General features: G+C 44.6%; 3 protein-coding genes and 1 non-coding gene across 5 annotated transcripts; 1 reads left to right on the top strand and 3 right to left on the bottom strand.

Moving 5' to 3' along the window:
* Positions 1 to 143: 143 nt before the first annotated feature.
* gk (glycerol kinase) lies at positions 144 to 7,970 on the bottom strand. Of its 2 annotated transcripts, XM_019258306.2 has the most exons (21): positions 7,674 to 7,970; positions 6,354 to 6,427; positions 6,169 to 6,275; positions 6,023 to 6,100; positions 5,874 to 5,953; positions 5,656 to 5,793; positions 5,461 to 5,570; positions 5,136 to 5,202; positions 4,876 to 4,893; positions 3,775 to 3,810; positions 3,613 to 3,680; positions 3,489 to 3,531; positions 3,333 to 3,413; positions 3,164 to 3,242; positions 2,955 to 3,051; positions 2,779 to 2,863; positions 2,572 to 2,692; positions 1,989 to 2,132; positions 1,806 to 1,892; positions 1,589 to 1,675; positions 144 to 1,429 (listed from the first exon to the last, which is right to left on the bottom strand). In XM_019258306.2, the coding sequence occupies exons 1-21, from the start codon at positions 7,764 to 7,766 to the stop codon at positions 1,419 to 1,421; spliced, it is 1,704 nt and encodes a 567-aa protein (XP_019113851.2). In that variant the 5' UTR covers positions 7,767 to 7,970; the 3' UTR covers positions 144 to 1,418. The 2 variants fall into 2 exon arrangements, with proteins under 2 accessions (XP_019113851.2, XP_019113852.2); XM_019258307.2 differs by lacking the exon at positions 4,876 to 4,893.
* Positions 7,971 to 8,927: 957 nt separating this feature from the next.
* trnae-uuc (transfer RNA glutamic acid (anticodon UUC)) lies at positions 8,928 to 8,999 on the bottom strand. The gene has a single exon. It is a non-coding gene; the product is annotated as a tRNA-Glu (tRNA).
* A 338-nt stretch (positions 9,000 to 9,337) lies between these two features.
* On the top strand, positions 9,338 to 12,364 carry wbp4 (WW domain binding protein 4). The gene is made up of 10 exons (XM_019258227.2): positions 9,338 to 9,455; positions 9,580 to 9,652; positions 10,378 to 10,440; positions 10,621 to 10,747; positions 10,825 to 11,079; positions 11,168 to 11,235; positions 11,311 to 11,386; positions 11,471 to 11,682; positions 11,757 to 11,995; positions 12,074 to 12,364. Coding segments are annotated over exons 1-10 (1,317 nt in total). The 5' UTR covers positions 9,338 to 9,453; the 3' UTR covers positions 12,276 to 12,364.
* Positions 12,365 to 12,770: 406 nt separating this feature from the next.
* mtrf1 (mitochondrial translational release factor 1) lies at positions 12,771 to 14,982 on the bottom strand. The gene is made up of 9 exons (XM_010752571.3): positions 14,522 to 14,982; positions 14,351 to 14,448; positions 14,178 to 14,259; positions 13,996 to 14,103; positions 13,738 to 13,910; positions 13,550 to 13,667; positions 13,335 to 13,471; positions 13,163 to 13,261; positions 12,771 to 13,086 (listed from the first exon to the last, which is right to left on the bottom strand). Exons 1-9 carry the CDS (start codon positions 14,913 to 14,915, stop codon positions 12,967 to 12,969), a joined length of 1,329 nt encoding a protein of 442 aa, XP_010750873.3. The 5' UTR covers positions 14,916 to 14,982; the 3' UTR covers positions 12,771 to 12,966.
* Between the last annotated feature and the right edge of the window lie 166 nt (positions 14,983 to 15,148).

Raw genomic sequence — 15,148 nt, 5'->3', positions numbered from 1 at the left:
TTTCTGCATTAAAAATAACTCCTCACAGTAGTAATTAAATTTTCTGCCAATCATCAGTCAATCATTTCAATCAATCATGAAAAGTACAGCATGTCTAACATGTTTAATGTGTCAAGAGATAAAAACACTCAAATCCAAGTACGTCAGATTTTTGACATTTATTCTCCCATGAAACCGGTTTCCAAACATAACAGGTGAAACATTGTTTCCTCATTCGTACGTTAGACATCGACTCGACTGTGAATGAACTGAAGGGAATGACGTGCAGAGCGAAAGAACGAGTGGAGACGACTTTCACTCTTCAGTGTGAGACGATAATCACGACCAAACATTTTCACAGTTAAAGGTCCAACACGAGAATTTCACCTCCGGTTTAACAGTTAACACCAAAAACCTCCATCTTAATGGAAACTTTGTTTTTGTGTCAGATCAACACAGAAAGACGAATAAATACTGACACTCGTTTACTGGCTTCTACTTCCTCAAGTTTAACTCTCCAAACTTCTCCGTGAAGCAAAGTCGACTTGTTTAAGAATGTTTCTAAGGTTTTATGAGATTTAATGTAATCATTCTTCTTCACTGAGAAGATGTTTGCATCATTTCAGAGATGTTTTGCATGCCGTGGATGATAATTTAACAAATTTTTTAAGCATCTCGTGGAAGTTTCCCTGATAGAGAAATCATAATCGTGATCAGAGGGACAATATTACGAATTCTGCGTAAAGAATCCATGCCATCACCCCCCCAAAAAAAGACAAACAACGGAGAATGTTCAAGCCATAACGTAAGCTTAGCAATCAAGCTTCTTGGGTCTTCCTTGGTCTACAAATAAATTACTTATTAACAGCATGTACATGCACAGAAAAATCCTGTAATTGTCTGCCAATTATTGCATGTTTGCCCATTAAACAGCAGATTTTTACTGCTTACAAAAGTATGTACACTTTCACCACTTAGCACCCTCGTCAGTTCATCAACTCTGCTCCTTTCCTTCCCTTGTTTTCCCACCACAAACAAACTCAAACTGTTAGAAAAAGGGTTAGTTCACATCTTCCCAACGGGACAAAACAAAGATATAAAGTGCTCTTAAGGTTGCTCTGTAACTCATGGTGGAAGCTCACGATCAAGACGGTTGCGGAAAGATTACGACGATCCAAAACAACCATAAATAAGCTCAAAAATTCATAAAGATACAGTAAAAAAAAAAGGAAAAGGAAATACTGCATGCACACTCTTGATGTACCGATGTGTTCTCGCCTGCTGCAGGAAACATAAAATAAGAAAAAGTCCCATTCGCTTTGCCAGTGAGCGTCCTTCTCCTGGAATACCGTCGAGTGCAACCGTGAGAGTACACGTGGTGGTCCAGCGTGAACAGCTTCCACTTTCCTCTTCGCTTTAATGCCTCCAGGAGTCGGAGTCTAGGCGTGGCCTGAAGTCGACAGAGAGAAGAAAGGTCGGATGTTTTATTGACAGTGTGTGTGGGATTTGGTGGCATCTAGTGGTGAAGTTGCAGATTGCAACCAACTGAATACTGCAAGGAAATACAGACGTTCATGAAATCCGTGTTCATACTGAAGTGGACACTGACCTGCGAGGTAATTTGCACCAATTAACATCAGCATGCTGCCCATGATGTAGAAACCGAGCGGGGCGCTGCTGAAGATACTAGTTTCACCTTTCGACGGGAGAGAGACAGAAAAACAAGAAGTTTAACCGACGTGAGAGTTACAGCGACCAGCAATCCTGTCAGCGCACGTAGAGTGTGACGGTTTCCATGTGAGCTGAATGTGAGTGTTGCCGTCTACCGTTTCCGTTACAAACAGGCTCCGTCGTCTCCCAGTTCATGGATTTCTGCACCGCCTTCTTCCACCGAGCGTACCGAAACTCGCTCTCTGCAAAGCACGTAGACACAAACAAACCTCTTTATTGTCAGACACCTTAAAACATGCAGAAATAGCGGCAGTGGAGGCAGCAGCAGCTCATCGTACCTTCAGGGTTGATCTGAGGCTCGAACTTCTCCGAGGTGACTTCACTCAGGTCCTCTGGGTTCAGGCTCCACACGCTCACGCCTTCTGCTGCTCCTGCTGCCATCGCCGCACCGAGAGCGGTGGTCTCAGGCATGGACGGCTTCACTGGAAATAACAAAACAAACAGTAATACATGTTCATTTTATTTTATTTTTTGAGCACACTATGAGAGAAATAACAAAAACAACAGCGATTACTGTTTTTATGTCAGGTCTGTTGCACACTGGCACATTTTTTTTGTACATTTCTAAAGGAAAATTGTGTAAAATTGTAGCTGTGAGCCATGCAACCATGCTCCTAGTGTAGCACCATAACAATTTGCTACAAAAAGACAGCTGCAATGTTGAAACGCTGACGTTTTTTTAAGTATATATCACACTGTGTCATCTGCAAAGAAAAGTCTCCACTTCTGAAACTGCAAGCTGCATGTAAAAACATGATTTTTTCCCTCATCTGATGGAAGAACCAGTTTGGTCGCTGCCAGAGTTTGTTCAACATATTTCTTTCCCCACAGCGTCAGAGCGAGACCCGATGGGAATCTCACCAACAGGGATGCAGAGAATGTCGGCCTGCAGCTGCATCAGCAACCTGTTGGACGTCATTCCTCCGTCCACCTGGAGCTGAGTTAGCGGGATGCCGCTGTCCTGATTCATGGCGTCCAGAATCTGCGTTAAAAAAACAAGCTTCTAATCAAATACAGATCATAAGAAATCGCAGCAGTTAAACAAGTCTTGGATGGGACTCCGCTCACCTCTCGTGTCTGGAAACAAACAGCTTCCAGCGCGGCAAACGCGAGGTGACTCTTATTAGTGAACTGAGTTAACCCACAGATGATGCTGCGACACAGAGAAAGACGGATTTGAACAGGCTGTGTGGATCGTTTTAAACATGCTTTGACACAATTAGACGCTTGTTTTTCAGTCTCACCCTCTCGCACTGGGCTCCCAGTAAGGTGCATAAAGACCCGAAAATGCAGGAACGAAGTAACAGCCGTAAGATGTGCCGACTGAGGCAGCCAGCTTCTCTGCAGAAACAGAAAAGGAACGATCTAAATATAAAGCTTCAGCTTATTTAACTGCTGTTGTAGATGCATGTACAACTTTTACTAAGTTAATTTAGATCATCTTCGAGCGTACCGAGCTCTTCAGATGATCCAATGATCCCGAGATTGTCCTGCAGCCAACGAACCACGGCTCCCGCGATGGCCACGGAGCCCTGGGATAGAAGTAACCGAACAAAACTATAAATTCACAGACTAAAGCGTGAGGACTTTAAAGAGTATTTAGATGTTTTGAGGTACTATACCTCTAGTGCGTAACAGGCAGGCTTGTCCCGGCCGAGTTTGTACGCCACGGTGGTCAGAAGGCCGTGATCTGACATCACAGGCTGCAAAACAACACAAAGAACACAGCTGTATGCATGTCACCGTGTATATGAGAATACAGATTTAAAGTAAGGTACCTTAGGTCCTGTGTTTCGCAGGAGAAAGCAGCCGGTTCCATACCTGAAACACAGAAGGAATCAGACGTTTGCTTCAGTTTCTAATAAAGACTTTTAACTCAAACAAACACTGAAAGCCACCTACGTGTTTTTCGCCTGCCCGTCCTGGAAACACATCTGTCCGACAAGCGCTGCCGACTGATCCCCGAGACACTGTTTGTGAACGAACACGCGTGAATCTGTCAGCATCAGCGTCAAAGCCAATGTCGGACAATGTTGGAAAAGTAAAAACTGGAGACAGACCTACCCCTGATATGGGGATACCTGAGAGAGCTCCAGATTTCTGTCCAAAGAGAAGATGAACTTGTTTATTACACAGAAAGAGACGCTACAGCTACAAGATATCAAACAAAGGGAGATGTGATCATTTCGTCTGTTGATATATAAAGAAAAATCTGCTTAAATTGTCTATAAAGTGCATGAAAACTATAAAAAACGCATTTACATTTGTACATAGTTGCTGCTAAAGTCAATAATTCAACAGAAAATCGATTTTTAATCACTATGAACAACACCGAGAACAAAAATAATTCCTTATTATTTGACGCTACGGAGCCAAATAACAAAAATATACCACAGTGAGGGGCATGTGTGACCTCGTATGAATTAAAATGTCTTCACTCCTACGTCGTTTTTTGGTGAGATGTTAAAAGACACACAAAAAAAAACCAACAACACAAAGACGGTTAATAAAACTGCACCAAAGAGTGAAGAGATTTAGTGATGGGACGTTTGCAGAGGGTGACAACCAGCCGAGGTAGCATGCCACAACAGAAGCAATGAGGGACGGGGGACCATCCAGTACATTTCCAATAGAGTGTGTGATGACGTTTAAACTAATTTTAGCTCCGTTTTTGGTCTCCACCACCTCCCGAGGGACGTATCTTCCACTATGTTCACCAGCTAGTCGCTAAACTCGTCTGGTTGCGTCTGATTTTGTTTTTTGCAAAGCTTACAAGAGCAGTGAGGGTGAGGTGAAACAAAAAAAACAACCAAAACAATAAGCTAAAGCTGCTCAAAGGCTGAGCTGAGGGAACTTGAACAACTAGAAATCTGCTTGGAGGATTGAGATTTAATTTTGGACGTCTTTGAAGGTGGAAACAGGTTCGGGTCAGTTAAAAAAAAAAAGTTAAACTAACTAACTTAAATGTTTTTTAAGATGTCACGTTAGTCAAGAGTTAGTCGCAGCGATGCGTCAAAGACCAAATCCAACCTGTTTACACAAAAACCTCCCCGCGTGAATCTTGGAAATGCACTGTGCGATGGTTCGTGTTCGGCCGCGGAGAAGCAGGTTACGGGTTAACTTTGTGTGGTGTGGTGGAAAGTAGTGATGGCGAGTATTACTTACCAGGCTAGAACATATTTTCTACCAGTGAGAGAGGAGACACAATGGCACACAAAAACAATGCCTAAAAGAATTTCTCAGTCAACCTTCATGCACTTAGAAACAGTGAATAAAACAAACCTCGATTATCGTATTAGTGGCCTGTCGACACAAGACTACAGTCACGCTGGACACGGCAGTGAAATCATTAGCAGAGAACGTAAATATAAATGTTCAGAGTGATTTTATAAGAAGGCTAGACTTCAGGATTTATGTAGACTTACCATGAGGCCGTATATTTCTGAAGAGCTCCTCACTCTGGGCAAGATCTCCATGGGAATACCAAAATATCTGCAACAAGCACGTGAATAATTCAGACAATTCTGCCTTCCTTACTTGTAGCAATAAAAATGATACTCTGGGGGTTTGAAGAGAGTGAAAACGCACAATTTTAATGTTGTTTTGATGCAGTTATCAGTGGATTATGTCGTCTTTAAAAGATGCAACATGTAGAGATATGTAGGATATGACTATGGGATGGATTTCAAAGTAAAACGTTCAACTATTTCTGGGATATTTTCAAAATAATTAAAAAGACAGCCGTCGTACTTGCAAAGTTCTGGATCCCAGTCCATAGTGTGAATGTTAAACAGCATTGTTCTGCTGGCGTTGGTCACGTCCGTGCAGTGGACGCCGCCTGACTTCCCCCCCGTCAAACACTGATGGACAAACACACACACACAGAGTCAGTTTCTCACTGCAGATACGACGACAATCGAGGGCAAGGAGGAGGTCTTCACTCACCCATATGAGCCAGGAGTCCACGGTGCCGAACATGGCGCGGTGAGACACGACGGCTTCGTGGACCTCGTCCACGTTGTCCATCAGCCAGCGGAGCTTCACGGCGCTGAAGTACGTGCTGATCGGGAGTCCTGTTTTATGCTGCAGGGCGACAGCGACTGTGTGAACGCCTCGACTCGTGCTGCTGCTAGGTAAAATCTGTGTTTTGTGACGACGCTCACCTTCAGGTGGTTCTTGTTCCTCCCGGGGGTTTTGTTGATGAGACGTTCGACTGTCGACTGAGTCCGCAGGTCCAACCAGACTGCACAGAAACACCACAGTCAGAAGGAGACACAGCAGACTGCTGCGACGGAGATTTAAAAAACCTTACCGATGGCGTTGTAGAGCGGCTCGCCCGTCTCTTTGTCCCAAACAAGCGTCGTCTCTCTTTGGTTGGTCACTCCGATAGCTAAACAAACCCAAGCAGAGATTTTAGATCAGGAAACACACCTCTGACGTGTGTGTGTGTGTGAATACCTTTAATGTTGGAGATGTCGATGTTGAGCTGGGTGAGTTTCTCACACGTCCTCTCCATGCACTCGTACACCGACTGCAGGATCTCTTTGGGGTCCTCCTCCACCCACCTGAACGACAAACACAAAGAGAGTCGCAACGTGTTTCTAAACCGTGTTCAGGGAGCGTACCGGATCTTTTTCACTCACCCTTCTTTGGGGAAGCTCTGTTTGATCTCCACCTGATGATGGCTGAGGAGCTCTGCTGTTTTGGAGTTGAACACCTTCGAAGAGAGGAGGAGAAAAGAAAAAGCAGCTTCAGACCAACAAGAAGGAGAAATAATGACTGGAAATGAACACACTGGAGGGAACGGTCTTAAAAAGGGAGCGATGAAATCATCTGTGGGAGTTTATCTACCTTTTTTTTGCACACAACAGTCAGTATCACCTTCTCACGACACAGTTATCGCAGCTAAAAATACGTCTTGCACATGTCGCGTGGTATTTATAAAACTGTCAAAGTTCGTGCTACAGCTTCGGGGTTTGAAAATCCAGTTGATATGCACCGAAAACTGAGATTAAAACAATTATTTCAGCCCGTATTTTGATCTAAAGTTCACGCCATGTGCGTCAGTTTATGAGATGAGTTTGCGGTGACTCATGCAAACAGCCACACCCGGAGTATAAATCAAAACATCTGCTTACAAATCAGGGTTGTTCTCATTATTAATGAACCTGACGACGCTTCTTCTTGATTATTATGCACATATTATACATTTATGTGCACAATAAACACATATATGATCCAAAAACATGCAAATATTCACATTTAAGAATCAAATCAGATTTTATTTGTATAGCCCAAAGTCACAAAGTAGATTTGACTCAGAGGGCTTTACAATCTGTACAGGGAGTGACACCCTCTGTCCTTAGACCCAATTACAATGAATGATAAAATGATTACAGTAGCAGAGGAACCTGTGATAGAGACAGAGAGACACAGACATGCAAGAAGCTGGAATCGCCTTAAAATGATTTAAATTAATAATTGTATCTATATTGAGTAATAGTTTTAGTTTAATTTGTCCATCAAACACATTAACACGTGCGCAGTTTGTCTTGTTTTAAAGTAAACATCAAGCTGTCACTCTACTGGTGCCTTCAGGTGCTTGTTATGTTGTGGTAAACTACAGTTTGTTCGCTTTTAACTAACAAACACCACAATATTTTAAAAGAGTTTATCCACTTTTAACTAATAAACACTAAAATAGTTTGAATGACCTTCTGTGTGTCGGGTTAAAGCTTGTTTCTACAGCCACAGGGCGGCTCTGGCACCTGAAGGCATCATCTTTAGAGCTATTATTTACAGCTGACCTTAAACTCAGCACAACGGTTACAAACCGCCATTGTGGCTCCATTGATAAAGACACAAGCCCGCTCCAAGGGCACCGCGGCCGGCGTCCACGCCTCTACGAGCCCCGGTGTTAACTATAACACGGCTAGCCCGGTACCGGTACCGGTTCGCCTTACCAGAAACCGAGTAGAGCTCGTGCCCTGGTCGATGGCGGCAACCAGCGGGCCCAGCATGATCCGGTGTGAGGACGCGGCCATGGTGCCGTTCATGGACAGACACCCGGACAGCTTCGGCAACCGAGCCTGGACTGGACTGGAGACCGATTACCTCCACCGGCAAAGCGGATCAGAGCTCAGCCAGAGCCGGGGCGGTGCTGCCGGAGGTGGAGGTGGTGGGGGGTCACTCGCGCGAGACTCAAACGTAACAGCCTCCGGTGATGACGCAACCGGTCGAAACGTTGCATCAACGGTTAAAAAACATATTTTATTTTTATTATTTTTTTTATTTTTTATTTTTTTACACGACTGTTTGAGTTTTTTTAACAGTTTGTCTTATTTTCTTCTTATTCGACACTTTCAGATAAATTTAATATTTATTGTTTATTTATTTCACAATAAACAACGAATAATATTACAAAAAGTAAGTGACCTGTTATTTTATATATATATATATATTTTTTTTTACACGACTGTTTGAGTTTTTTAACAGTTTGTCTTATTTTCTTCTTATTCGACACTTTCATTTAAATTTAATATTTATTGTTTATTTATTTCACAATAAACACGAATAATATTACAAAAAGTAAGTGACCTGTTATTATTATTATTTATTTATCAATATTTTTTTTTACACGACTGTTTGAGTTTTTTAACAGTTTGTCTTATTTTCTTCTTATTCGACACTTTCAGATAAATTTGTTTAATATTTATTGTTTATTTATTTCACAATAAACACGAATAATATTACAAAAAGTAAGTGACCTGTTATTATTATTATTTATTTATATATAATTATTTTTTACACGACTGTTTGAGTTTTTAACAGTTTGTTTTATTTTCTTCTTATTCGACACTTTCAGATAAATTTAATATTTATGTTTATTTATTTCACAATAAACACGAATAATTACAAAAAGTAAGTGACCTGTTATTATTATTTATTCATAGATATATATTTTTTTTTACACGACTGTTTGAGTTTTTTAACAGTTTGTCTTATTTTCTTCTTATTCGACACTTTCAGATAAATTTGTTTAATATTTATTGTTTATTTATTTCACAATAAACACGAATAATATTACAAAAAGTAAGTGACCTGTTATTATTCTATATTTATTTTTTTCTTTGCATTTGCCTCTTTCACAACACTCATAAATGTTAGATTTGTTTCAATTAAATTTTTGTATGTTAGTATAAAATTAAAAACTGTAGTTCCCATACCGGGAGTCGAACCCGGGCCGCCTGGGTGAAAACCAGGAATCCTAACCGCTAGACCATATGGGAAACCGATGTGCCATTGGTGCTCGATACCCTATAGATACATGTCGTTCTATAGTGTTTCATAAATTCTATAGATAAGTTGATATTTATGTTAATTCATTAAAAAATTAACTTGTAGCCTGCTACAGTGAGATGCTGTAATTCACGCCATTTCTCTATTACTCCACTAGGCGGCGATAAAGCATCAAAACAAAGCGGCGGCGCTTCTTTTTGTTTTGTTTTTTATTTTTAATATTATTTATTATTTACCACATTATATTAATTAATTCATCTTTTAAATACATTTTAATATATTTACTGTATTTTTTTTTTTTTATTACATCGTCGTCTTTACGGCGACGGGCGCTGGCGTCATCAGCAGTGGACGTTGTAGTCAAAGTGTGAAACGTGCCCAGCGTTTGTTGTTGTTTTGTTTTTATTCGGCTCGTTTTGAATCAATTAACCACCGACACTCAACATGTGAGTAACGAGACACCCTCAGAGAGCTGCCACGTGAAGAACCACACTCACACCTTTAATGCAAACACTCAGATTCAGCCGTTAGCTGCAGATGCTACATGAGATGTTTGTTTTTTTCTCTCAGGGCTGATTACTGGAAGTCACAACCCAGGAAGTTCTGCCAGTACTGCAAGTGCTGGATTGCGGACAACAAGCCTGTGAGTAGTCCAAGAGCTGTAGTTCATGTTGCAGAGGACACACACACGCCATGTGATGCTAATGTGTGTGTTTATGTATATAAATAATCATAATAATGATACATTTGATTTCATAGGCGCCTTTCTGTCACTTTACAGTAAATAAAAGTAGACAGAAACAAACAAAAAGAACCATAAAAGTATCAAATTACAAGAATTAAGGGTTAAGAGGTCCAGAGCTGGTGGTGAGACGGGCGGAGGGGGCAGTCAGGTGGATGGAGGAGGAAGATCTGAGGGAGCAGCAACATGGAGATAAGGTGGTGGATGGCTTTGAATGTCAGCAGAAGGATTTTGTAAATCCCAGGACCCAGTGGAGCTGCTGCAGGACAGGAGTGAGGTGGAGGATTGTAGGGGTTCTGGTGATGATGCATGGACCAGTTGGAGCTCATGGAGAGATTTGTGGATGAGGCCATAGGAGGAGGGAGTTGCAGTAGTCCAGGCGGTAGGTGCCGAGGCTATGAACCAGGATGGCAGTGGTATGAGGAGTAAGGGAGGGACGGAGGTGGAAATAGGCGGATGTTGTTGATGTGAGACTGAAAAGAGAGTGTGCTGTCGAGGAGGACATCCAGGTGATGGCTCTGCAGACTTGTTGACAGGTGCAGGTCCTGGATGGAGGTCCGATCCAGTCTGTTCTTGTCCGAACCAAACATGTAACGTTTCCCCCTCGTGTTTGTTTTTCTCTGCAGAGTGTCGAGTTTCACGAACGAGGGAAGAACCACAAAGAGAATGTGGCTGCAAAAATCTCCGAGGTAAGAACTTTCATATTTCTGTATTTCAGATCACGCATCGTTTATACTCATCAATGAAGATCCTCGGTGAACACTTGAGCCCGTCTTGGCACGGCGCTCAGGACTGGCAGCAGAGATAAGGTCCAGGCGTAAACACGCCTCGTTGGCTTTTTCAATTTGGTCCTATCTGTCTGCCCGCAGATTAAAAAGAAGAGCGTCGACAAGGCGAAGCAGGAGGAACGACAGTCCAAACAGTTCGCAGCGATGGAGGAGGCTGCGATGAAGGCGTACGAAGAGGATTTAAAGAGGATGGAGAGGGAGGCGGCGGGTAATTTGTTGGATATTTATTGAAATATCGTGCGTGTTGCTCTTTGCTGAACTTTTTAAAAATGTTTTTGTGTTTAGGGTTACCACCTCTAGCAGCCACACTGCCACAGCCGCAGGTGAAGCCTCAAGTGAGAGTGCAGGTGAAGCCTCAGGGGAAACATAAGGGCAAAAAACAGCAAATGAAAGGGAAAGGAGGAGGAGGAAGAGGAGGTGGTGGTGGTGGTGGAGGAGGTGGTGGAGGAAGGAACTTCAGAGCACAGACAGAGTCTCAGGTTTGGGTTGAAGGACTGGCGGACGACGGAAACACGTACTATTACAACACGATGACCGGAGGTAGGGATAAACTCCTTTCTGACGTAACGTAAAACATCCCGTACACGACAAAGACTTTTTATTTTAACTCTAAACTTTTTAAATGCAGAATCTCGATGGGACAAACCAGGTTTCCAGGGAGAGAGTTCAGCCTCTGCAGAGCCCGCACCGCCTGGAGTAAACAACTGTTCACACACTGTTACGCTCTGCTGGTTGCTGACATGTAAATGTTAACGCTGTGTTTCTCTTTAGAGCTCTTCAGGCTGCCCGTGGATGGAAGCCGTCAGTCCTGATGGTTACACGTATTACTACAACTCAGAGACTGGAGGTGAGACGTTTTAACGGCCGCTGACTTCTTTTCATTTTGTTTTGTTCGCTGTACCCTGATCACATTTTGTCTTCCTCGCCTCAGAGTCCTCATGGGAGAAGCCGGCGGGCTTTCCTTCAGACGAGGCGTCAGGATCGAATGTAGCGGGAGAGAGTCCGGAGGAGCCTTCGCCCCCGCAGCCGGAGTCGCTCTCAGGAGGAGAGGAGAGCTCCAACGGCGCCCCGGCCTCCTCTCAGGAGGCTGAAGTCACCGAAGACGCCGACCAGCAACCCAAAGTCCCGAAGATCAGCTTCAGGGTGAGAGCTGAACCAGAGTTAACGATGAAGTCTGTGAGAGAAAAACAAGTTTTTCAATCTTTGTTTGTTTTCAGAAGAGAAAAGCCGAAGAAGCCGAGTCCGCAGAGAAGGAGGGAGAAGATGAAGTGAGCGAAGACGCTCCGAAAGAGGAGACGGAGGAGACGAAGACAGAGGGAGAGGTCCAAACTACGACAGCTGAACCTGAGGAGAAGAAAGCCGAAGAGCCGACACAAAGGACGGCGCCGGCTAAACGGCAGAAAACCGCCAATCCGTACGGCGTGTGGGAGAAGATCCAGGAAGAGAAGGATCCATAGTAAGTGACGTTCTCATGGTTGACACCGACAGATCGTGGACTCGACTGTAACCGTCCCCCTTTTACTTTCCTCTCCAGTGCCAGCGTGGACTTGCAGCTGCCGCAGGTGGAGGCGGGCACGGCGGGCGCTCCGGCCGACCTGCCGCCCGAGCCGAAACCAAAGTTCAGGGAGCGAGTCATCACGTCCCTCGGAGACGAAGGCGGCCCCGCGTCGTTCAGGAAAAACAAGGCGCAGAACGGCAAATCCAGGAGCCTCCGACAACGAGACAACGATGACTGAAGAAACTTTCCACAGATGAAAAAACTTTTTGATGCACCGCTTTGTTTTTTTTATTAACATTTTTAGGACAAAGTAAGAATCTAAACTTATTAAATGTCTGGACACGAAGTCTTATCTCATGTGGACAAACTTCTCAGCACGAGTGTGACGTCTTCATGTAGTCCAGCAAACAGAGCAATTCTTTTTCTATTATGTGTATTTTGTTTTGTTTCTTTGCATCGCTGCAACATTTCTTAGTCAACATGTGAAGTTTCATTAAGCAGGAAAACATTTTACGACTGTCTGGACACTGAAAAATAATTTTAGAAAACTGAAACTGAATAAATGACTTTATCGGAACGGAGGATTCCTGCAGACGCGCTGATAAAAATAAAAAAATTGTAATAAGAGGTGGTCACATGCAGCGTGTGCATGAAGCTGATAGGTGGTGTCGCCGCACCCAGACTGGCAAAGAACCACAGAGGACGCTTGGCAACAATAAACAGCACACACTCACTCATAAATTATATAAATATATTGATCTTCAGCAGGTATGTGCAGCCTTAACGTGGCTAGAAACCTTCAGTGACTCGTGTTAAAGGTGTGAAGCTGTTATTTAGTGACACAGAGTACACACTTTAAATATTTTATTACAAAAATAAAAACATCTTTAGGAGTGATGGCATTAAAATATTAAAACCTTCAGCTCGCATCACGTCACCGTCGGTTTCAGCCCGGCGCTCTCCACCACCTCCAGGAGAGCCTCCATCTCTGCGTGCTTCAGGACGTCGCGGATCAGGTCGTCGAGCGCCTCGCCTCCTCGCATGAACTCCTAAACGCGGAGCAGAAAGTGAATAAACGCCACTCAGGAGGTTGAATGTGTTTCACATTCGAGCGGGCGCTCCCACCTTAATGTCTCTGGTGACGTATCCCGTCCGGTGGTCCGTGACTCGATCCTGGCTGAAGGTGTAGGTTCGAATCCTCTCCGACTGAGAGCGCGTCCCCACCTGGAGTTGAAGCCAAAGCGTGAACATCAGATCTGTGTCGCGTTCCTTCTCTGGCGAGGACTCGTCCACTCACCTGCTGCTTCCGCGCCGTGTGCCTCTGCTCCGTGTCTTTGCCCATCGCGCTCTGGTACAGCCGGGCCTTCAGCATGCGCATGGCGGTGTCTCTGTTCTGCAGCTGAGAGCGGCTCTGCTGACACTCGGCTGTCGTCCCTGTGAAGACACGAAGACGGATGACGACGAGGCTCGGTTGTTAAATCAAAGCGGTGCTGATGATGTGAGATGTTCTACCGGTGGGAAGATGAACGATGCGCACTGCGCTGTCCGTCGTGTTGACGCTTTGACCTCCAGCACCCCGAGACTTGAACGTGTCGATGCGAAGATCCTTCGGATCGACGTGGACGTCGAACTACAAAGAAAAACGGTTAGAGAACGCAGACTGATGAAGATGAAGAGGTGGAGCTGGAGGTGGATTGTACCTCCACTGGCTGAGGCAGGATGATGACGGTCATGGTCCCCGTGTGGATGCGCTGCATCCTGGAGGACAGGCCCACCTCGGGGATCCTCTGCACCCGGTGTGTTCCTCCTTCATGCTTCAGGTGTCTGTAGACGTTCTCCCCGGCTATCCTCACCGCCGCGTGGTGGAGACCACCTGAAAGAGGCGACGGTAACCGACCGCTGTGACCTCCAGAACATCTTAAATCATACAACCGTCGTCGGGTGAAGATACAACTCACCATAATCGGCGTTGGAGTAGTTCAAAACCTCAAAGTCCCAGTTTTTGTAATAGGCAAAGCCCTGGTACATGTCGAACATCTCTCTGGTGAACTGCTGACAGATGTCACCTGAAACAAGACGAGGACATTCAGGAGACTTTGTTGTTGTTGTTGATTAAATGGAAACGAGGAGTCCGACAAACCTCCCGTCGTTCGTCCTGATACGACCTCCAGCAAAATGTTACTGGAGTCGAGGGGGTCAGCGGGCACGAGCGCTTCGATCAGCTGCAGAGAAGGAGATCATGAAAGGTTGAGGTTGATCTAGGTACATTTATTTACTCCACAGCTGTGTTTGTAGATATAAAGTTCATCTTACGTGTCTTCTTAAGGTCACAATCTTTCGGGACATTTGTGCTTCCTCCTCTTTCAACAGCTGGCTCAGCTGTTCGTCTTCATCTTTGGACCCGGCTGAACCTGCAGCACACAGACCGAGATCATTTACCTGCATCATTTCTGTGTATTACCAGATGATCAGATGTTTCCTCACCGTGCAGCAGTGTCTGGACCTCCTCCAGGTCTCTCAGGGCTCGCTCAACACTCTCAAACACTTTTGCAACAGGCAGCAGCTCCGCGTGCCTCCTCGTGAGCACCTTCCTGTCAGTCTCGCTCAGGTGTGCGCGCTGCAGCTTGTCGCTCAGGTGTTCATGCTCCTCCACGAGCTGCTGCAGGTATCTCTGAACAGACTCCTTCTTGTACAAGTCCCCCAGATCGCTGTGACAGAGGCGCTCTGGTGCTGCTGCTGCACCCCAGAGCCGCACCTCTGCATAGCGTCCTGTCAGCGTCCTCCACCCTCCTCCACCTCCACCACCTCCACCTGCTCTCCTGCTGTGAACTACACGGACACACGCAGAGTACAGACGCAACCAGCGAGGAGCGAGCATGTCAACACATCTGAGACAGAGACGAGTGAAATTAAACAGAGTTCACACGTGTTTACAATCACAACTGCTCGGGTTAGCTGGGGGAGACCGGATGTAGTTTAGGGAAAGGTGACGAAGTGAACTCTGGGAGTTGTAGTTTCATCGAATCGGCGGTTGGGCTAATAATTGGTTAAAATAGGTGTTATTTTTGACTTTTATAGGTCGAGTCGCTCAAGCACTTCAATACTAATTTT

This window comes from Larimichthys crocea, chromosome XIX (assembly GCF_000972845.2).
Source record: "Larimichthys crocea isolate SSNF chromosome XIX, L_crocea_2.0, whole genome shotgun sequence".
NCBI classification, from domain to species: domain Eukaryota; kingdom Metazoa; phylum Chordata; class Actinopteri; family Sciaenidae; genus Larimichthys; species Larimichthys crocea.
This window is presented reverse-complemented; position numbering and strand designations above follow the sequence as displayed.

Excerpts from the sequence above, each read along its gene's own strand:
- mtrf1 (XM_010752571.3), bottom strand. The coding sequence starts at position 14,915 with ATGCTCGCTCCTCGCTGGTTGCGTCTGTACTCTGCGTGTGTCCGTGTA. Across the intron at positions 14,449-14,521 it reads GGTCCAGACACTGCTGCACG|GTTCAGCCGGGTCCAAAGAT; the intron begins GTGAGGAAACAT and ends TGTGTGCTGCAG. Across the intron at positions 14,104-14,177 it reads ATCAGGACGAACGACGGGAG|GTGACATCTGTCAGCAGTTC; the intron begins GTTTGTCGGACT and ends GTCTTGTTTCAG.
- wbp4 (XM_019258227.2), top strand. Across the intron at positions 9,653-10,377 it reads GGATTGCGGACAACAAGCCT|AGTGTCGAGTTTCACGAACG; the intron begins GTGAGTAGTCCA and ends TTTTCTCTGCAG. Across the intron at positions 11,236-11,310 it reads CAGAGCCCGCACCGCCTGGA|AGCTCTTCAGGCTGCCCGTG; the intron begins GTAAACAACTGT and ends GTTTCTCTTTAG.
- gk (XM_019258306.2), bottom strand. The coding sequence starts at position 7,766 with ATGAACGGCACCATGGCCGCGTCCTCACACCGGATCATGCTGGGCCCG. Across the intron at positions 3,681-3,774 it reads CAGGTATCCCCATATCAGGG|TGTCTCGGGGATCAGTCGGC; the intron begins GTAGGTCTGTCT and ends GTTCACAAACAG. Across the intron at positions 2,693-2,778 it reads TTTGTTTCCAGACACGAGAG|ATTCTGGACGCCATGAATCA; the intron begins GTGAGCGGAGTC and ends TTTTTAACGCAG.